This window comes from Metopolophium dirhodum, chromosome 8, assembly GCF_019925205.1.
Source record: "Metopolophium dirhodum isolate CAU chromosome 8, ASM1992520v1, whole genome shotgun sequence".
NCBI lineage: Eukaryota > Metazoa > Arthropoda > Insecta > Hemiptera > Aphididae > Metopolophium > Metopolophium dirhodum.
This window is the reverse complement of record NC_083567.1, coordinates 15,102,966-15,125,551: the sequence shown is the minus strand read 5'-3', so window position 1 is coordinate 15,125,551 and position 22,586 is coordinate 15,102,966. Positions and strand designations below refer to the sequence as shown.

General features: G+C 33.1%; 1 protein-coding gene across 4 annotated transcripts; it reads left to right on the top strand.

Moving 5' to 3' along the window:
- Positions 1 to 346: 346 nt before the first annotated feature.
- Positions 347 to 22,513, top strand: LOC132950997 (AT-rich interactive domain-containing protein 2). 4 transcript variants are annotated; one of them, XM_061022653.1, is made up of 18 exons: positions 347 to 1,290; positions 3,356 to 3,449; positions 11,574 to 11,671; positions 11,790 to 11,941; positions 12,001 to 12,219; positions 12,286 to 12,914; positions 12,976 to 13,140; positions 13,218 to 13,572; positions 13,635 to 13,890; positions 13,950 to 14,232; positions 14,681 to 14,827; positions 15,687 to 15,812; positions 15,875 to 16,001; positions 16,072 to 17,387; positions 17,455 to 17,619; positions 17,869 to 17,922; positions 21,639 to 21,730; positions 21,804 to 22,513. In XM_061022653.1, exons 1-18 carry the CDS (start codon positions 1,199 to 1,201, stop codon positions 21,907 to 21,909), a joined length of 4,476 nt encoding a protein of 1,491 aa, XP_060878636.1. In that variant the 5' UTR covers positions 347 to 1,198; the 3' UTR covers positions 21,910 to 22,513. The 4 variants fall into 4 exon arrangements, with proteins under 4 accessions (XP_060878636.1, XP_060878634.1, XP_060878637.1 ...); XM_061022651.1 differs by having other exon boundaries at positions 14,681 to 14,938; XM_061022654.1 differs by lacking the exon at positions 17,869 to 17,922.
- Positions 22,514 to 22,586: the final 73 nt, after the last annotated feature.

Genomic DNA, 22,586 nt, shown 5'->3' with positions numbered 1-22,586 from the left:
ATACAATTCAGTAATAATAATAATAATAATATAATAAACATAATAAATCAGAGATTGGAATTTGAATGTCTTCCGAGTATGATTGGAGCAGCAGTCATTAAAATTTATAAAATTGTATTATACAAAATATGTACGGTATAATATAATATTTTGATTTTTGTCTGCGTAGTGCGTATATACACAATATTGTATATACATTAAACACACGTAATAATAATAATAATATGTCGTACGACGGTTTACGGCGTCGGCGGCTATAAATCGTTGGCACCACTGTAAACGGGTCGGCACGGTGGCGCGCGCACGAGGTGCGTGCGCGCGCGACGAGGTTTTGATGTTTGGACGATGTTCCGTTGGTGGGGTGGTGGGAGCGACCCGACCGACGTGAACACACTGTGTGCTATGACGAACGGTCTGCTCCGCCGGATCGCCTTGTGAATAAATATTCGACTTTTCCCCGGTTTTCCGCTGGCCGATCGGTTTGTTTTTTTGTTTTTTCTCCTTTTCCTTCTTGTCGCTGCTCGTCACCACCGCGCTCGCCTGCGCCGGGCCGGCCCCGAACGACAACCGCGCACCGGAACGCACGGGCGAAACACGCCGCCGCCGCCGCCGACGTTGCACGTTATTTATTTTGTTTTTATTTCGTTGTTTTATTTTTTTTTCTCCACTCTTCCCAACGCGCACACGACCGCCGATCGGTTGTCGCCATTTTGTGTGTGCCGCTCGTGTGTCTGCGCCGCAGTGCCTATCGTGTGTGCTCGTAATAACGTACAAATCTCGTGGCCGTTTTTTTCGCGCTCTGACAAACGTCCGTGTAGTGTGCTGGTGGTCCGGCCGCCGGGCGACACGATACGGGACGCGCGCCGCTGACTGGACTGTGGTGCTGTTGCCGCCACCGCCGCTCCTGCTTGCGACGACGACGCCGCCGCCGCCGCCTCAGCGTACGTGCGAGTAGCAGCGCGGGGTGTGCGCGTCCGTCACAGATCCACCGCGGCTTAGATAACGGCCGCCGCCGGTGATAACGATGCACGGGCCGCCGACGACGACGACGTGAAAATATGCTCGCGGACGACCAGCGCTGACAAGCAGCCAGCGCGCGTGTTCCCCGGGTCCTACCACTGTGCTCCGTGCGCGGCACGCGTGGCCCGCCACAACCGCCGACGTAACTCCGCACACATTCCCAGCACATCCGGCAGGCATGGCCAGCGTCCTGAACAAAGATCCGGCCAACTACGCGAGGGAAAAGGCCAGCTTCCTCAGGGACTTGCAGCACTTCCACGACACCAGAGGGTAAGCGCACCACCGCAGCGGCCACTCGAGACGCTTGTTGTTCCCCCCCCCCCCCCCCCTCTTAACGTCGCTGAACCTCCACGGGTTTTTGTCGACTCCGGCACTTCGCTACCTTTCTACCCACGGGCCACCGCGTCGTTTGGTCAAGTCCAGTCCAGGTTTCCCTCCAAAATGCCTAGGTGGACGCGTACGATTCCCTGGCGATTGCATTTACAGCGTCAGGTGCTCTAAAGCGCGTTACTTGTTTTCCGATGCACGACTATCCCATATACCTAACTACAGTCGTCTGAAGAGTTGGCCTATTTGACGTTGTACCGACAATGTCCACTATCTATGGTACATACTTAACGCCGTTTATTTGGAAATAATGTGATGAGGGTGTTGAGGATGACTTTTTAAATATCCGTCAACAGTAGTTATAAATATTAACCGTAATATAATTTGCTACTAAACAGTTGTCGGGATGATGTTCTTGGGAATGTTTTTTTTTTCAGTGACATAATATGTAGGGGGTGAAGTCATCTAGGGCCCATATTAAGTTTAATAATGCGCGAAAAACTACATACCGACTATCGACGAGAACGGTTGGATAATTTTTATTGATGAAGCATTGTGGCGACACCAATCTGTCCTCGTTTTAAATTTTACAAATAATAGTCTTTAGTCGTCACTTTGTTATTAACAATTTCTCGAGAACGAGTTGGTTTCATCCCAGACGTTGTTATAATCGTTGTTCTCCCTCAGATCAAAATCCTTCCGTGATTCCTCAGAATAACAAACCGTTCTTAAACAACTACTACAGTTATCATATTATTAATATTATGTGTATATTTGTTCAAAATTAAATTTTGATTACAATTCTATGAAACGACCAACAGCGATAGTGTGTTTAATTTTATTGGTTAACTATTATTGTTCTTTTTTTCGAACACAACGAGATTGGTCTCACTTTTTTTGTTTACTATTCGTCAGTATCTATCTTCCTGTCTTGTACATAGTTTACTGCGTTTCACGGTTGTGAAAAATATAAAAACTTTCTACAGAGTTAACTTTATCGTAATATTGCTCCGAGAAATCCATTACTTTCCCTCTTTGTTAGGTTAGATAACTATTATTGATAAATTTGGTACCTACCAATGTCTGTGGACAAACCCTGATTATTTTTAGAGTAACTAAAAACTATGATACTTACCTATTCAATTCCGTTTCTCGTCTCTCTTTTTGTTTTAAATAAAATATAATTTAATGTACCTAACCGGAGTTAATATTATCCCAAATTGCAATCAAATTAAGAGGTGTATACTATTATTTGAATAAATTAAATGTATTTACCTATAGGTTTCTAGAAGTTTTATTTGAAAAAAAAATGTACGACAAACTATATTAAGAACATTTTTTTAATAATTAAAATTCATATGTCATGAACAACTATAAAACAGGAGTTGGAAGACTAAAGGTTAATGCTTATAATTAGAAACCATATGAAAATTAATAAGTTCCTATTACGAATACTCATAATTTAAATAATCTTTGTGTTATAATTATTGTTATATGAAACCTTAAGTGTGTGAACGTCATATCTATTTATTCACAATTGAATATGTGTAACACAGTGTTATCTTGGTCATGTTTTATTTCCAAAATTACTGTTTAAACCATAAGAAATGATATGAAAACGGTATACTTTCCATTCTTAGCATCGCGTAAAAAAATAGTATTAGGTATATTCACATATTATCTGTTAGTAATTTATATTTTAATATTATGGCTTGTATGCTCTCATATTCACATATAGCAGTGGTTTTTAAAAAATTTGTTTTTAAATTCTACCATTTAGGTCTAATAAAAATATCAATGCATTTTGTCGGTTAGGATTTGTGATTGATTGATGAATGCTGATCACGTTTTGTTATCTATATTGCATCATTCAATTTTGCTTAAAAAACAATATGATTGATTTTTTTTGAACCGACTGTGTGTGTGTATTATTATAAGATGGCAATTTGAATATTTTGTCTATTGTAATTTAGTTTATAAATAACAAATGATGTATTTTGTGTTTCAGAACACCAAGCCGTGTCTCACCAAAAATAGATGGAAAAGATATCGATTTATATCTTCTATATGTTCTGGTCACCGCACAAGGAGGATGGGTTAAGGTGAGTTTCTTTAATTTCGTGTTAATGTTGTTTAAATCAACAGTGTTCGAAATTCGAATGCAAGTCTTAAATGGACGAAATTCTTCTAGACAGGTAAATAACCGGATTAAGATGTTAAGAATTCCATCAAAGGTTGTCTTTTTTTGGACCGATTGTCTTAAATTTTAATTGTTTATTCTTAAAAACAATAAACTATGTCTTACTGATTTAAGACATCATAAGTAATATCCAGTTAATCGTAACCGGGTTCAATTTAGTCAAATACACGAATCAAAAAGTCTTATTGGTAATTATCGAAACGGATAACTTAGGAAACGATAAAGTTTGATCTCCGTAACTGGGTAACGAATAACGATAAGTTAGATGATCGTCGTCGCCGTAGGGGTATAAGAAAAATATCAGAAAACTGAAAGCTGTTGGGTGTGTTAATGTGGTTCGGGCGGGTAGGCACGATGTCTGGCGTCTCTTGTGAAAACGCGATAACCGACCGGCGGCCGAGCTGTCGATTTACGCGAGGTGTTTGTTGTATAGTGTACACCTAGTACTTGGGTCTCGTGTTGTGTGCACGCGAACACGATCGGTCGGCGCGGTCGATCTCGGGGATCTAAAAGCAGACACGGCGGAGCGCTTATCACGCGACGCAGCCGCCGCCGCCCTACCACGTACCCACCGTTGTGTACTGGTGTGCACTCGTCGCTATCACTGTCGCCGGTGACTTACTGCCACACGGGTGCCGCGGCCTGCATTCCCCCTCCCCTCCGTCCACCGTGATCCACACTAGTGTCGGCGGCGCACGTGACCACCGTGGCGCGGTCCTGACCTAGTGCACTGGCCGCGGATTGTTTACATCGCCGGCGCCGCCGCTGTGCCAGGGGCCCCACTTCCGGTTCCCGAATGCCGCCCAGCCGCCCACGTCGTGGTTTCCGCCGCTCACACTTCCCGTGCCTCGAGCGCGCCTGAGGCTACTTTGCTTCCGCACGGGAAGATCGCCGAATTCCTCGAGACGGCCACTACAACCGGTAATACTCGTGTATATTCAGTTGGGTCCCGTCATTATCGCTCGGCGTGTCGAAAATAATATTGGAATAATAATAATAATAATATATGACGAAAAATAATTAATAATATTATAAATCGTACACGTTATACTATAATGTCGTATAATGTGGATTTAGGGTTATGGCCTATGGGTGCGACGGTGGTGCCGAGCATTGTAATATTGTATACAAACGGCGTATGTGCGCACTGCTTGTTCATATATACCACACGACGCGTTTATTACATATAGATATATGTATGTGTAGTGTAATATAATGTTATTGCGTTTGTTGTGTTGTGATGATGACGGGTGGAGGGAACTGGGGCCCATTGCCCGCGCTCGTTCGTTTTGTGGCATCGTGGCGCTATTGAACGGATCCGGGGGCGCGCACTATGCGGCAACGTCGCGCGGCTGTCAACGATTGCGCGCCGCAGCCGCTCTCCCCACCAATTGCTGCCGCCGCCGTTCACAGAAATACTGCTTCGACCGCGGCTGCGTCTGCTTAACCCCCACCTCGCGCACACACACACCAGTCACCAACGACCGAAGTCGCCGCCGCGATCTATTCGGTTGCGTCGACGGCTATGGTGTTATCCGCACCTATTTAATAATAATAATAATAATATCCAACTAAAATATTGTACGCCGCCGCCCGTGTCTCCGTCGGTCGTCGAACCGCTTCCGGCCGGCCATCGTTTGCACTAACCCACACACACATACATAAATACACATAATATACAATATTCACAACACACATACGACCAGCTTGGCGACTGATGAAGCACCCCCTCCCCGTAATAACAACAGGCTGAATATCGCACATTCTTCGCGCGGACGCGGACAACGCGTTGTGTCTGAAAAATTAACATTATAGTGTTGCACCGTTGTGAGTTGTACACCCGAGTATTGGCTGTTAATATAATAATATAATATATTATATTATTATGAAATAAAATCATGATATTTTGAATTTTTTTCCCCCCATTTGACGTTTGTTTATGTATATTTTTATCCGCAAACCGCGTCAACACTGTCCCTCAGTCCCACTCCAAGCCTGCCGGCCATCGCGGCGCGTCGTCTATCGTCCCGAACTCTCCCTATACCAGTAGCTCCCGACTACCGAGAACTCTTTTCGTTTATAACGACATCATTACAATCGTAGTGTATCATACTCTCGCTCGTTATAAACAAATTTGAAATTATTCCAACACTGAAGACAAACTGCTGTCTCTTCGTTTTTAAATCGCCGTTATTCTCGTTTTCAATCCCACATACACGAACTATTTAGATATCAAAAACGTTTTTATCTATAGTTTTTATGAACAAAATTGATAACCCTATTGTTATGTAATTTGAACCTTTGTACAGAGTGTATCATTATGATCCGACACATTTAGATGTAAAATTGTCATATCTGCCTGATACACTTGTATATTATGTTAGAGTCAGTTGCCTACTTATTAGTTATAACACCCTACATAAAAAATGTGTAGAGTTATTTTCCTCTTTTAGTACAGAAAATAATGATCATAATCATTGTATAATACATATCATAATATGCGTTCTGGCCGTTTCAATAATATATAATGCCGCATAGCAAGCGCCCCGTACGAATATACGATACCCATACTCTGCTGCTCTGTCGAAACGTTTGATTATTATTATTGTATACGTAGAATATAATATTATGATTATTGGCGTTATACCGCATTACATACTCTAAATGGTGAGATATATATATATTAAATACTTACGTATTCAAGCACAACATTTTGTCTACACATATAAATAAGGCTTTTGGCACAATTACGATCTATCCAAACACAAACATCTGGCTTTCCAATGATATACGAACTCGCGTTTGTGCAGACGTGTGTTATCGGAGTGTGTTTTACATTTTTTTTCTCTTCGGTACCCAGACCCTAAAACTACTAAATCCGTTTTCATAAAATCTGTAAGGACCAAGCCACCATGGTGCAAGGGCCCACATGGTACCATATTATAATTTGTGGACGGTCTAGTTTTATTTTTAATCAAGCGCCAAACGTAGTTTATTAAATGGCTGTGGTATTGGAACGGAGAAGAAATTACATTAGAAACTTCAATAAACAGCTTTTGCATCTCATAACAAAACGAGTGCTTGCGCTCGCGTAGTCGTTGACGAGTGTTTGTAGACCGCTTGGGATTTCTTTAAAGTGGAATCAATAACTCCGTCTGTCACACTCCTGCTGGTTACTTTTTATTGGTCTAAGCAAATGATTGTCATAAAATGACATTGTGTGTCGTGTGTGTTGTATAAAAAACATGTCGTTGAAAATTGGAAGGAAACCTTATGTTGTAATTTAATTCGAATGCCAACAAATGATTGTGTTTAAATTTAATAATATCGTAATATAGGTTATCTATACATTTTATCTGTTTTCGACCAATTATTACGGTCTGTCCGAAAATCATATCAAATATTTTACAGTATCTACAGCAAAACACCTCGCCAGTCGCCGAGTATTAATAAATTGCCATTAGGCATTATTTAGTAAAATATTATAAATAGGTACCTAAAATTGAAAACATTTATTAGGCAAGTCTTAATTTGTCTTTAACTTGGTTATTAACTAGTCTTGTTCAGCTTAACTTGAGTACTTTTATTATTAATTAATTATTACTTGTTTGTTTTTAGCAACATAAATACTTTACCTTAAATACTATACCGATCGAGTATAATATACTCCTGTGTGTACAAGAAGTATCCATCATTCATCAAATTTCTGTTTCTATAGTGTTAGGAGGTTAGGTTAGGTGAATTACGTGAATAAATTTTAAACGTTTCGATGATTACTTTTAAAGTCATTAGTAATATCTTCGTATTTCACGAATTAGTGTATTGTTAAATTTGACATATTGTGCATCAATATTTTTATAGATCTCTTTCTAAAATCAAAACCATTATTGTATTTGTATTTAATGAACATGCGTCTGCAATGCTCACAATCATTTAACTGACTAATTATGTTATGTAGCAGTGTAGCCTGTAGTTAAAATTATTCAAATAAGTTATTTTAAAATTAATTTTCCACATTATAGGTTCCGACATAAATGTATAACAAATTTAAGAGAACCTATAATATAAAGCGTCCCTGTAACTATAAATTGTTCTCTGACGCAATTACTATAATTCAATAACTGTTCAATACCATAATAATGAACTGAATGAAATGTATAAAGAAATTAATGTCAATTGAAGCAATTAAAAATAAAACTCATACTTATTTCAAATTGGTTTGATTAAAGTTTTTGAGTACACAGTTGACATTTCTATGTGTAATATTTATGTTATTGATGTAGGTAAGTATGTACCAACATATTTTTAATTTTTGAACAAATTACTTACTATTTGTGATTATTTATCGAAATTTTAATTAAAACTTCAAAAGATGCAATAATTCATAAAAACAAATTTTCAAAATCATTTAATATAGAAGTATACATTTCTTTCAATATTGCTGTAGAGATTTTAGATTCTGAGCGGAGCGATAAATGTATTGATTTTACAATGATGTGTGTGTTTTTTTTTGTTTCTGTCATCGCGGTTTGGGTCAATGAAACTGCTTCGATTTTCTTCAACAGTATCTTGTTTAAAATTCTCAATAATTCTCAAAAGCGCCGGGAAAAACAACATAAAAATTAATAAGGAAAAACGAGAATTTTTACGCAAATTGATGTAACTTTAAAATAAATGAACGTATATACAAAATTTGCACTGGTTGTTTATGTTTGCATTTTCTATTCACGATAAAATTTTGATTTGTTTTGAACTGTTTAGGAACATTTTAAGTTTCCAATTTTATTATTCTTTTTTTCTATGGATGTCAATAAAACTTTATTTGGAGGGTAAAAAGTCTTGACAATTTAATACAGGCTCCTACTTTATTGTTATTAAAATGACATTTAAAAAACATGAAAAATCTTTGGTCACAGCTTTTTTTTATAAGCATTTAAAGTTCAAATCTTGACAAAACACTGAAAAATCACGAAAATTAGTATATTATTTTGAGTTGAGAATGTTGAGAATGCTTGGATTTTCTTCAACAGTAACTTTTCTGATAGGAAAGTGATTCTAGTTGGTACTTTGGGGGGTCAAAAATAAACATTTCCCAGTAGTTTTCAAAAGCGGGGTGAAAAACAAAAGAAAAAACTGGAATTGTTACGCAAAATCTGTTTTTGAGAAAATCGATTTTGGTTTTGAGAGCAACTCTAAAACAAATGACCGTTTATGAAATTTTGACAGAATGTTTATATTAGCATTTTGTATACACCATAACATTTTCCAAATATTTTGACTTATTTTGGCTGTTTACGGACATTTTCAGTTTCCATTTTTTTTTAGTTTTGTTTTCTACAAATATCAATAAAATTTTATTTGTTGGATAAAAAAGCTTGAAAATTTAATACAAGATTTCTCATAAGCTTGTCTACCTTCATCAAAAATAAAAATGTCTACAAGAAAGTCAAATAAAATTTTTATGAGCGTTTAAAATTCATATTTTTACAACATTTGATATTCACTCGATTTCTCATGTAATGTTTTCTTATTTTGTTGTAATTAAAAAACGAATGACTGTAGATACTTGAAAATTTCACTGAATGTTGATATTAGCATTTTCTATACACGATAAAATGTATAAAATAATATGACTCTTTTTGAGGTGTTTACGGAAATAAAAAAATAATGATTTATTAGATTTTAAATAAGTTATAGTTTTAAACTGTTTTAAATCATAAACAAATTGTAATAAGGTGGATTTATGACCCTTTGAGTCTGATTTACACCTACATAGGTATCTCTTCTGCAATTACACTTAAGTCTAAAACTATAAAAAATATATGCGTAAATATACCTATTGACTATTAAATACGATTCGACATTTATTTCGACGATCGACATTCGTAATTCGAATACTGAATTAATTGGACGTAATTGTATTAGATTTAAATTATTATTTTGAAAATATTAACATTAATATCATAAATTACGTGTTTTGTGATATTTATTTTATTTTTAATCCATGGAACCCATATAGGTTTTAATTAGGTCCTTAATTTAGTATAGTAGTTTTTCTATGAATATTTAAGTACGAGTATAAGTATATGATATTGATATTTGATAACATATTGGTAACCTTGTAATATCGAAAAAGACTATTAAACTAAAATATCTGCAAAATGTATTCTTGGTTCGTGTTGTATACGTTTATAATTATATTTAAAATATAGGTGATCTGAACAAACTTTAAAATACAAAAAATGAAAAAACTAAGTTTAAAATGTTATAACCCTCCTAAAATTGTATCAATATCCTATTTGTATAATATAGATAACGGTAGTTACATAAAAAATTAAAAACCATTTTCTTTATTTAGGTACATACTTAATTCTAGGAAGTATAATATTGTACTGGTACATTTTTAAAAAAACTGCTATTATATTTTTAAATACGATTTGTGAATGTGATATTTTATACAGTCTTGCATGAAGTTTGTTAGATATTAGTTATTACTTATAAGTTTATTACAATTGTATTTAAGCTCATCGACTACATATTAAGATTTATGATATATTGATTTTATTCGTGCGCACTGGCCTAAGACATAAGTGTAAATAATAATAATAACAATATTAGTTGAATGTCGATAAAAATCGTGATAAATGTTTTGTAAACAATATATTACGCTACGTATCGATTAGAAATCGGGTCATCCGTCGAGACTACGAGAGTCATCGAGTTATCAACTATCTGTTGTGCGCGTACCAGTTCGGTACTTAACACAGTTACACACTACACACATTCATAGGTAGCACGTTATAGTATTATATTTTGTTATTACTTATTGTAGCGATACCGGTGCAAGTGGTGCACCGGCACCAAGTCGCGTCGATATCGATATGTTTGTCACATGGTGGGAGGGGGGTGGGCTTGTCTAAAACGCACCTCGATGTGCATCGTTAGGACGGTTTCACGGACATGCACTTGATCTTGACGCGCAAGGGGCCATTGATAAAAACATGACTTTGGTGGTGGGGCTGTTGTAGTTGTAGAATTGTGTTGGCCTCTCCACTGCGTGTGTGTGTGTGTGACGTCACCGTTACCCGATCAGCTGGAGGGATACCCCCGGCAGACGCCACGTGGTTCCGTCGTCGTAGTACTGTAGTAGTAGTCGTCGTTGGCGTCGTCGTTAAGCATCTCCGCGAATCGCACAACACACACCGACGACATTACTGTACACATCCGGGTACACGCACCCGTTGCATGGAGGGGGGCACTCCTGACCCGCGTGTGCGCCTCTCAACCGCGAACGTTCTCTATCCTTTTCGTTTTTCCCGATTTCCCGGTTTTTTTTTATATATTTCCCGTGCTCTGCCAGGTTTCCTGGTTTCTGTCTATCGGTATGACGACGCGGTCCGCCGGGGGTTTCGATGCTGCTACGAGTTGGGTGAAATAAGCACCGGAAACGAATCCCATAAACTATTGCGTTATATTATTATTGTCTACATTAGTAAGTATATGATATCGGTCACGTCTATAAGATTAAGTACTGACTATCGATTTAATTTGTATTATTTTATTTACTCTATAAAACGCTCACGTGACAACAACACTACGTTTTTTTATTAGGATAATATATTTTTTCCACATTTTTAACTGTAATATCACAGAATAGTTGAAATTTCACCTATTCTGTGGTACTATTGTGTACTTATTTTCATCATTAAGTAAATCAATCGCATCAATGTGTTGTACCCTTGTATGCATTATAAATTAAAGTGCAATGGCATATTTAACCTATATCCATGGGGGTGAGTGTTAAAACTAATTTGAATACTCTTTATTAAATATCCCAGTCACCCCCCTCAAATACTGTACTGAGAATAATTGAGTGCAATACATACTAAACTAATTTAGTACCTATTACATTTTGTAAATGAATCTTTCTTGTTCTTTTAAACAATACATTGTTAGTTTGATTATTGACATGGTCAAATTGAAAGTACTCTATTGAAAATAATTTATAATTTGTTGTTTTTTATAGGTTAACCAAAGAAATGATTGGAAAAATCTTTTGGAAAATTTTGATCTGCTTTCATCTTGTATTAATGCTGAAGTTGCATTAAAACAAATATACTTAAGGTAAAGCAGAATTAAAGTAAAAAACCATTTTATTAAATGGTGACATACAGTTACTGTAAAATAACTTAACTTAATTCATGCAACATAATACTATAGTTATTTTAAATTTTATTTTCAGGTACTTGGATCGTTATGAAAAAATTAATTTTTTGGGAGAAACCGGATCAATTGCTGGTGACGATGATGAAGATAGTAGACATAAAAAATGGTCTGCTAGAGCATTGCATTCTGTTCCTTTAGTTTATAATCATCATCAACATGCTGTTAATGGTATGTATAAATTAGCTAGTTAATAATGACAAATTTTAAAAACAACATTTTCTTTGTAGAACCTGTAAGAGCATTTCATGGTTTGTCAACCAATCTATACAAAGCAAGTGATTACGAAAAATTGTCTTTATCGTTGCTATCACCTTTACCCAATGAGCAAGACCTGGCAATTAATGTTTGTATTCTGTTATCTAATGAAAACAAACATGCAATTAAGTTATCAAAGTGCCCACAAATTCTTCACCACCTTTTGGCTCATGCTGGTGTATTTACTCACAGTAAGATTAGTAAATACACTTCAAAAATTTTACTAAATACTAATTAACATTTTCAATGTTTTATAGCTGCTTCTCGTAAGTATTGGGATGATTACTATCGGAAAGTGCGAAAATGGTCAATAAAATCATTTTGGAAAGAAGTTCTTGATGAACAAGAACTTTTATACTTGACAGACGAAAGTCGTTTTTCTGCTAGAACCCCTAAAACTGTACAACGGAAAGATGATGAGTCAAGTTCTTGTAGTGATGATGATGATGATTTTGGAAATAATAAAGTTAAATTAAATTTTGATCCATCTGACGATGAATTGTTTGGCCTCAAAAGGCCTCTTGGTACAGATGATCCATATGGACAACGGGTATATCAAGTGGCCTTAATACTCAGAAATTTGACATTTTTTGAAGAAAATATGAAAGTTATGGGTCAAGACTTAACATTTCTAAGATTTGTTTTATTATGCTGTGCAACAAGATGGAACTGTTTGCATCAAATTGGTTTTGAGATGTTGGGTAATATTGGACCTGTAGTACCTCTTGATGTCGGTTCATTACAACATGCAACATTAAATATTGTCTGTAAAAACATTACTGAATCTAATGATCGTTCTATCATATTAAGTGCGGTTGAAGCTTTAAACAGAATGGGCTCTAAAGAATCAAATGAAGAATTTTTATTGAAAAATATTAATCAAAAGGTAAAAACAAAATGCAAAGCTAATTAAAACAAAATTATATTAAAAACCTTGTGTTATTTAGGTATACGATAAAATATGTAACATGTTATCCTTGCATGATATTATGTTGTTGATACAAACATTGGAATGTCTTTACTCATTGAGCTCACTTGGTGAGCGTGCTTGTAATGCAATTGTTCATGTACACGGAGTTATTGATACTCTGGTGTCTTTAATTACTGTCGAGGTAACTTTTACATAAATTATTTTATAATTTAACATACATTTTTTATTCAATGTTTTATTTTTGTGTACACATTATAGGCACAGACATATGGTCCCAAAGCGTGTATATTGATGAGAGTTATTGAGACTGTTACAACTCCTTCGACAACAACTTTTGCTGCAGAGTCAGCACCAAAGACACATTTGATGGCAGCTCCTAGTGTTCCTCCACCTTCTAATGCATCCCAGCATCTAATTTCGACTTTTGCATCTCAGAATGTACCCCCCCTACCAACACCGGCGGTTGCTAACCCTGTTATATTACCTAATGCTCCAAGTGCAGTACCTGTTATGTCTACAACTTTAAATACTTTTACATCTGTAACACCAACTGGGCCACCACCACCACCACCACCTGTGCAATCAGTTGCGAGCCCCAAAATGATGGTTCCAGGTACATAATATAATTATATTCTATTTTTAAACATTACATTTTAACTATAATTTGTTTCTTAGTTACTATGACTGTTACAACCAATTCAGCTTTAGTGTCTACAAACCAAACTTCTCCTAGTGTTCCTCAACCCGCTAATATGATTCAACAAGAGAATGAACAATTTGCATTAAACTGGATTCGTGCTGTGCTTGAAGTGTGTCCTACTCCTGGACGAGGAATTGATCAAGCTGAATTATATAAATTATACATGACTGCTTGTGCTAGAGCTGGAAGAAGAGGAGTTATTGCTCCACTTCATTTTCCACGTTGTGTCAAGTAAATTACAATTACTTAAATTTAATTAATACAACAAATTATTTAAAATTTTATTTTAGAGCTGTGTTTGGACCTGGTGTTGGACCGAAAAGTGTAAAACTTGCACAAAGCCAAGGTGGTATAGCTATGGATCCACCCACTCAAATTATTGCATACGAAGGAATTCAGGTTCGATCAAAACCATTGTCATTCCCGATCAACGCACCAATGGTTGTGACACAATCTACATCTGTAACACCCTCGTCCGTTCCTACCTCACCTATCCTTAAAGCACAACTCAGTGCACCAACTACTAATGTCCAACAGAATTCTCCTTTAATTAAACGTGAAATCATAGGAAAGGTAATCAGCTTATTTGATTTATAATTATAAATAAATTTTAAAATAATATTTGTGTTGGGTATCATTAAAATTTAATAATAGTTGATTGGTCATTCTTTTGAAAATATAATTTTACAGTGTGGTAAATACGAGAAAAATAAATCTCAACAAGTGAACAATAATAATAGAATTAACAATAATAGTTGATTGTTAAAATTATATTGTTTTTTTATTATTATTATTATTAGAACAAACAAGAATATATAAACAATCTGTAATATAAATTTATAAAATAGGTAATATTGAAGGGGGGGGGGGGGTCCATATGGAAGAAGTTAGTGATTCATAATACTTGAAATTATTTAAAACAAATATTTCTTTTTAACTTAGCTGAACACATTTTCAATGTTTTTAAAAAAGTTTAATTTTGGTTATTTTGGTTAATATTATTTTATAATTATATTTTTAGACCATACAGAATCCTGTATCATCCACAAGCATTACAAATGAAACATCTGTCATCACTACAGTTGCATCTGCTACTATATCTCAATCTGAAGGAACATTATTATCTAATAGCAATACATCTTTAATTAAAACATTATTAGCTAGCAAGGTATGCGATCCAAAATTGAATGTGCCTTCTGCGACCATTAAACTTAGTAATAATGAGTCATGCACGTTATATGCTTCTTCTCAAAATTGCAATTCTTCAGTTATTACTGAGGTAAGTTTTATTTCATGTTAACAAATAAAAACATATATTATTTTACTATTAAAGTATTATTTAATTCATTCTTGTAAATCCAAAACCATAAAAGATAACGTGAATATTTCAATTTTTCTTAGTTTTCTTGGGTTTACTTGTTTTAGTTACTTTAAATTTTGAATATAGATGTTTATTCAAATTATTTCATTCTGTGAACTGAAGGTGGAAGTAAGGTTTGTGAGCATGGTTAAACTAATGACATGCGACTAATACTTTGTTTTACAGCTAAATGTGTTTATAAAATTAGATGAATAACCATTTATAATTATTTAATTCAATTTGATTAACTAACAGATAAAATTAAGCTTATTTTCTTTGATATTATTTAGTATTTAACAATAACAATTCTTACATTTTGATTAAAACAATAATTTTTAAAGTTAGTAGTTTGTATGTTATTCTTTTTGATTACTAACAAATCTTTCATTTCATAAACAAAACAATGTTATATATTAATTTGTTTGATATTTCTGATTAAAAGTAATCAACAGGTACTAAGTATAATTCTTCATTTTACTGTTTAATATATTTTTTATTCTTATCATCTATTTCAAAATATTTATCCCTTTTTTTTAAATTCCTATTATATTTTTAAATGAAAATCATATTTCCATTCCATATCAAGTATAAAATCTAATCAATTGTCTTCTTGATTTTAATCATTTTAATGATACTTTATTCTCATAATTGAATATTTTGTAAATAGGTGGCTCAGCGTCAGCAACAACAAAAAATATTACAACAACAAAATAGTTCTACTACATTTGCTTCGGCATCGTCAATAATACCTAAACAAACTGCCAGAATTAATGGTATCAGAACTACTTCAGATGTAAGTGATAAGCTACTTTTGTCTTGTAAATTATAAATAATAATAAATCTGATTTATCACAGGAGGTATGTAAAAACGATATGGGCGTAACTGTGTCTAAATCAGAACAGCATCAACAGTCTGTAATTACAACAATTGCTTCCAGTAACAAAATGTTGGCCAATAGCTTGAATAAACTTAGTGATAAAGGTACATTACTCAATTACTTTTTCTATTACCTTATAACTTTTATTTCTTAAACTAAATTTTTTTGTGATAGATCAATGCGAAATGACTTTACTGGAGCCAAAAAAAGAATCTCTTCTAAATGGAACTCCAGATGTATCAGAAGTAAACGACATAGCCTCAAAGAGTGTAATGTTATCAGGACTATTAGATAAAGAGATTGAGAAAAAAGATGCTCCATTTTTATTTGGATCAATACAAGTTGGAGACAATGGATTGGAATTAAATGGTGCTTGTTTAGAAGCAAAAGAAAAATCAACAGCTGCTTGTATTAAAATTAAACAGGAAGCCGGAGAAGAAAAGCCTGGACAACAATTAGTTAAAGTAATTGTTGGAGGTAAACGATCAGCAGAAAAAGACATTTCTTGTGATCAAGCACCTAAAAAACTACATCTCAATGGTAACAGTAGTAGTAATGATGAGGAAAACATGGAGGTTGATGAAAGTAATATGAAAGCATCTTCAACTGCTGCCAATCTTTATGCTGCTTTAGCAGCTGATGTTTTAGAGGATATTGATGGTTTAGATGATGAACCACCTAAATCCATTCCTACTCCTCAACAACAAATTCAAGTGAATACTCAACCCACAACTCAACAAATTTTTCAAACCCCAGGGCAAATCATTGTATCGTCTTCAAACACTCAATGGCCATCAAATAATCAAAGAGGCATTGTGACAATGGTTCATCAAGGTAGTGCTGGTGGGCCACAATATGTTTTGGCCCAACCTCAGTCTGCTTTAGTACAAGGTCAAGCTCAAACTGTTCTTGTAGCTCAGACTACACCCCAAGGTTCAGGAGCTAAAACAATTATAATTCTTCAACAGCCTGCTGGAAATAATAATCAATCGCCCAACACTATGACTTTAAGTCAGACTAATTTTGTTCAAACCTCTTCCCCATCAAACCAATCTAAAGTAATTGTACAACGAATCCCAACAACTCCTACTATTAAACAGACCACAACTATGGTGACTAGACCTGTAACACCAGTCACTTCTAACGCTAATAAACAGCAAATTAAGGTCATTAAGACAGTACCTCATATTGTATCTGCCTCTATGCCTACACCGTCCGTTCAAACTAGGATACGCACTACAACTCCTGTAAAGGTTACTGGGGAAATCCACACCACTACTACCAATCACCAAGGACAATTTTTATGCGAGTGGAGAGGGTGTATGCGTAATTTTAAATCTGCTAACGAGGTTTATATGCATGCATGTGAGTCTCATTGTCCATCTAATGGTGTGCAAGAAATGCAATGTTTATGGGAGCGATGTGATGCTATGAAACGCAAGCGATTTTCATTAATGACACACTTATTTGATAGGCACTGTAATCCTGATGTAAGTGTTACAAAATATGTGTTATAACTTAAAAAAATATACAATTAATTATTTTACACATTTGAAGGTATTGAGAATGATGGCTGTTCGAAGAAGACAATTGTCTCAAAGTGGTCGTAGTGAAATACCAGCTCCAGCACCACCAACACCTCATCCTGGTTATGCACCTAATGCTGCCTTTAATGCTATTAAAAGGCATGCATTAGAGTTTGTTAATCCCAAAGAACTACAGGTAAGATATTTACAATTTTAACTATGTTTATAACTTATAAAGTTATAACCAATATATTATACTAAAATCACTAAATAATTAAGGATTAGTTAAGTTAAATTACAAATTTAAATTAATACTAAAGGTATTGCACTTTAAGTTTTTAATAAACATCAAATTAAATTTTTTATAATATATTTATGTTTAAAATAAAATAGAATTACTCAGGAACCAAAAAATTAATTAATTTTATGTATTCTTGAAACATAGCAAAGACTAGTGAGTGCGGCTGGCAATCATCAATCGGCTGGAAATGTCGATCAGGTAAATTCTGTTTGAGTGTGTGCCTTTTCAAATTTTGGTTGGATAATATTGATTTAAATTAAATTATTTTACTATTAATTCATATTGCATGTTTCAAGAAAGTTTATATTTATTGTTATACTCGCCCATGAGAGAACGGCTATATAAACTTGTCATTGCGCATGGATCCCCTTTTTGTATACCCAACCATACCGATCGCATGCTGGTCGGCTATGATCGACGGGAGGCATCGTTGAAATTCGTTTATACGTAGCGATAACTGTTACAATGGGAAACAACAGCTACATTGTAGCTGCTATATTTGCGTTATAATGTAATTTTTTACAGTAGTAATTTTGTATATTTTTTTTAAAAAAAATTTTAAATTTGGACAAAGACAAATTTTTGTGAACCCCCGTATACACACCGCCAATTAATGGGGACGGGAACTATAGTAGGAGAAAATCGGCCTAGCAGAACCCGCGGTCATCAGTTTAATGCGTGAATTACAGCCGTTCTCTCTTTGATGCGAGTATAGTGATTTGTATGATCTGTGCTTGTGAAATTGATTCTTAGAAGTTTATCAAACATTTTATAGATTTAGTGATAATATTTTCTTATTAATAGTAGATATTTTTTTATCTTTATCTTTAACTGTATTTTTCTAATATTATGCACAGACTTACAGTTAATATTTGTTATTTTATTTGACAAATTTGCATTTTTATTATTGAATCCACTATTAATTGTCCAAATATTTCTGCTTGTGTATTTTTATAAATTTTGTTTAGTTTAAAAACATCTGCTATACTAGATATATAAATAGGTATTAAATAGCAATTATAACATAAGATTTTATTAATAGTTTTGATTTGCCTGTTTTATTTTTTGGCGTTAAAATATAAGTATATCATTTATCATATTATTATTTTTTAGCAATAACATTAAAATCCCATTTTCTGATATTAAAAATATTATCGGTATTATTATTATATTAGAGAAAAACAAAGAATATTGTGACTGGTTTTAATATTTAAATTATTAAAAGGACTTGTCTTACAAGTGTACAAAATAGCAAATTTGTATTCGGCTGTTTCAATTTTGTAGTAAGCTTTAATATTTGAGAAAATTGACCTAACATCTAACTATATTATGATAAAAACATTATTTTTGTTTTTTTTACAATATTTTAATTTTTAAGCAAGTTATGAGGATTTTTAAATTGTAATATTTTCCCCTCAAAGAGTACATCTGTATTATTCCCACTACGTCGACCCAAAACTCGACCCACTTAAGAACTTAATGGTGATAACTTCTCCTAGTCTCCAGCTTTAAATTATCTAGGAGCTATCCTACATAAGAAATTAACTTGGAATACGCATATTTCTTAAAAACTACAACAAGGATACCAACGACTCAAAATATTTTACCCCTTAAGTTGGAAATGAATGCTCCCTGCTTCTCAACAAACAAATTTTACTGCCCTTAGTACTCTATGCTGCTCCTATCTAGAGCAACTCCTCGAATATAAACAAAATTCAAGTTTTCCAGTCCAAAATACTACATACAATATCAAATGAGCCCTTGTTCATCAGAAACAAAGCCCTTCACGCAGACTTCAAACTTCCCATAGTTAAAACTTCGATACAAACTCTCTAACAACTTTTTTGGCCTACTAAACCGTGCAAAAAGTGCGCAATACTACAAACTGAGTGACAAGCCTTTCTGTTGGCTCAAACGTTGTGCTCATGATGTCCTCACTTTACATTAATTAAAAAAAAAAAAAAAATAATAAAATAAATATTATTACCTTTATTATTCTATTCTATGTACCATTATTTCATATATCAATGTACATTTTTGTAAATAATTTTATATAGTATCAATTGTAAAAAAAAAAAAAACTAATCAAAAAGTTAGATAACTGTGAAGAATACTTTACAAATACAAAAATTAAAAATAAAATTGTAATATTTTACATACTCTTAACTTGCTTACGTCATGTTGTCAGTCGGCACGATTAGAAATTACCGTATTATAAATAGAGTGATCCGCAAAACAATGTAGCTATTTATTACTATTTATAATGTACCTACATAAAAACTAAAAAAATAACAGACTAAACAGTTAAGTTTTTTTTATAGTTCATTTAAAAAATATATATTTTTTATCATTGCTTGGCATATCAATATAATAATTTTTTTTTTGTTTTGTGACAATGCTCCCATGACCCCTCATCCCTTGTATCCGCACCTGCGGATGCACCTGATTCAGTCTATTATTAAAGTTAACTACACAAAATTGGAACTACTGTTTACAATTTAGCGATGTTGAATAATGTAAGATGGAGCTAACACATCATACTGGTGTGGTGTGGTATCCAATTAACAAGGTTAAGTTAGGTTACTTCAGTTTTTTGGTTTGATTAATGTCTTGCAATATTTTAATTTTATATATTTTCAAAAACAGTTGTTTCACTCCTTGTAAAATGGTTATTGATGGCTTAATGATTTCATTACATATTATTAATATAACATTATCATTACTTAAGTGGGTATATGTAGGATTGTGTCCCTTATACAGATAAATGAATGATATTTAGTATTTTATAAACAATTATTTTTGTTTGATGAAATTAAATTTAAAACGGCTTTAAAAGCATAGTATATATATTTTAAGAGGACGCTACACCCGCATGTGTTGTCTCAGTTTTTGCTATGTTGTACTACTTGTACATTAGTAAGACAGAGACAACACATGCGGGTGTAGCGTTCTCTTAAGCACATTAATAAAATTAGCACTTGAGATACGTATGCAAAATAGAAATTTGTATTCTTTTAATACATTACTTATTTATTTGTATACAATATTTTGTTTAAAAAATGTTACAATTGATGTATCAATGTGTAATATTATCATATTTAAATACATATGGCTTGTATTGGTAGTTATGTAGTTATATATAATATATGTATATTGTTTATACCAACATATATTTATATTTGTTATATTATTGAATAATCATAGGTCAAAATAATCTGCATACATTTATAAAATGTCTACCATTCAGGGTTAAAACAAATTTAAGAAATTTGTTCAATTATAATAATAATAAATCTTTTTTTTCTACAAAACCGCCCTTACTAATTTTCTATGTTTTAAATGTTATACATATTACATTTTAGCATAAAAAACATGTTATTATTATTTTTTTAGTTTTTTCTTGTTGATTTATTTCAGTTTTTAATATAGCTTTATTTAATTTCGGTTTCGAAAATTAATAGATTTTATCAAATATTGTTAATCTAATATTGATGCTCTACTCTAAAAGAGTCTGAACTTGGCTATTAATTCAGCATTTCAAATTTATACATACATTTCAAAATATGGTATGAAATAAAAAATTAATTTTAAACCTGTGACATTTATATTTGATGAAGGAAAAAAATGTCATACATTAATAAAGTACTTCAAATTACATTTTAAAAATATCCTAAAATAAAGATGGTGAATATTTTCATTTAAAAAATTAATATTTTAACAGTGACTAATCTTAAAAGTTTTTATTATTTTATATTATAAAGAATTAAAATATTTTTATTTTGTTATATTTATGTTTATATCACAGCTATAAGTAGTTAAAAATATCAATACAAATTTTATCTAGCTTTCTTATTTAGTTTTTATATTATTGCCTATGATAACATTCACATTTATAAAATGTATGTTTTGTGTAGGATGATAATGAAGGTCCAGTAACCAAGAGCATACGTCTAACGTCAGCACTTATTTTAAGGAACCTAGTCATTTATTCTTCGACTGGAAGATGGTTCGTAAAAATTTAATGCAATTTTACTTAAATATATTTTAAAGATATCTAATTTTTGCATTGTTATTTTTAGGCATTTAAAACGATATGAAGCACACTTGTCAAATATAGCACTGAGTAATGTTGAATCATCAAGAACAATTTCCCAGCTTTTATTTGATTTGTGTCATTCCAGCTGACCACACTCAGAAGATTAATTTGTCAACATTGTAATTTTTGTACATATCAATCAAAATTGTGGCATACCCAAACATTTAGTTTAATGCCAATAGTGTACAATCTACTTGTACATACAAAATAGTTTTTTTAATTCTCCTCCATCAACTGACTATCGACATACTGTCTTCCAATTTAACAAAAATAAACAGTACTTAAAGTGACAAGTTTGATTGGACTAATTATGTTGTTCTATATAAACTTCTGTCGCAGAAAAATTATTTTGAAGTATAGTTTAAAAAAAAAATGTTTTGATCCAGTAAGAATCTTTGTAAATATTATGTAAATAAAAGATTTGTTTTAGAGTGAATTTAGTATTAAGTTTGAAAAAAAAAACAAAAACAATATTTATATTAAATAAGTATATCAGTATGCATTTAATAGTGTTACTTTTAAGCGAACAATTATTGTTTTCCTAGATTTTTTAATTATTATTTTTATTATATTATTTATAAAATTATAAACAATAGTTGCAAACCAGTTGCGTAAATGTTGTACATAAATACTTAGACGTTACCTGAGTTTTATACGATTTTTTCAAATAATAAAAAAGCTGTATACATTTTATTAGTTTTTATTTTTTATTTTAAAATGTACTGTTTTATACACAATAATGCACACTTAATGAATGCATATTTTT

Excerpts from the sequence above, each read along its gene's own strand:
- LOC132950997 (XM_061022651.1), top strand. The coding sequence starts at position 1,199 with ATGGCCAGCGTCCTGAACAAAGATCCGGCCAACTACGCGAGGGAAAAG. Across the intron at positions 1,291-3,355 it reads CACTTCCACGACACCAGAGG|AACACCAAGCCGTGTCTCAC; the intron begins GTAAGCGCACCA and ends TTTGTGTTTCAG. Across the intron at positions 12,915-12,975 it reads TGAAAAATATTAATCAAAAG|GTATACGATAAAATATGTAA; the intron begins GTAAAAACAAAA and ends TGTGTTATTTAG.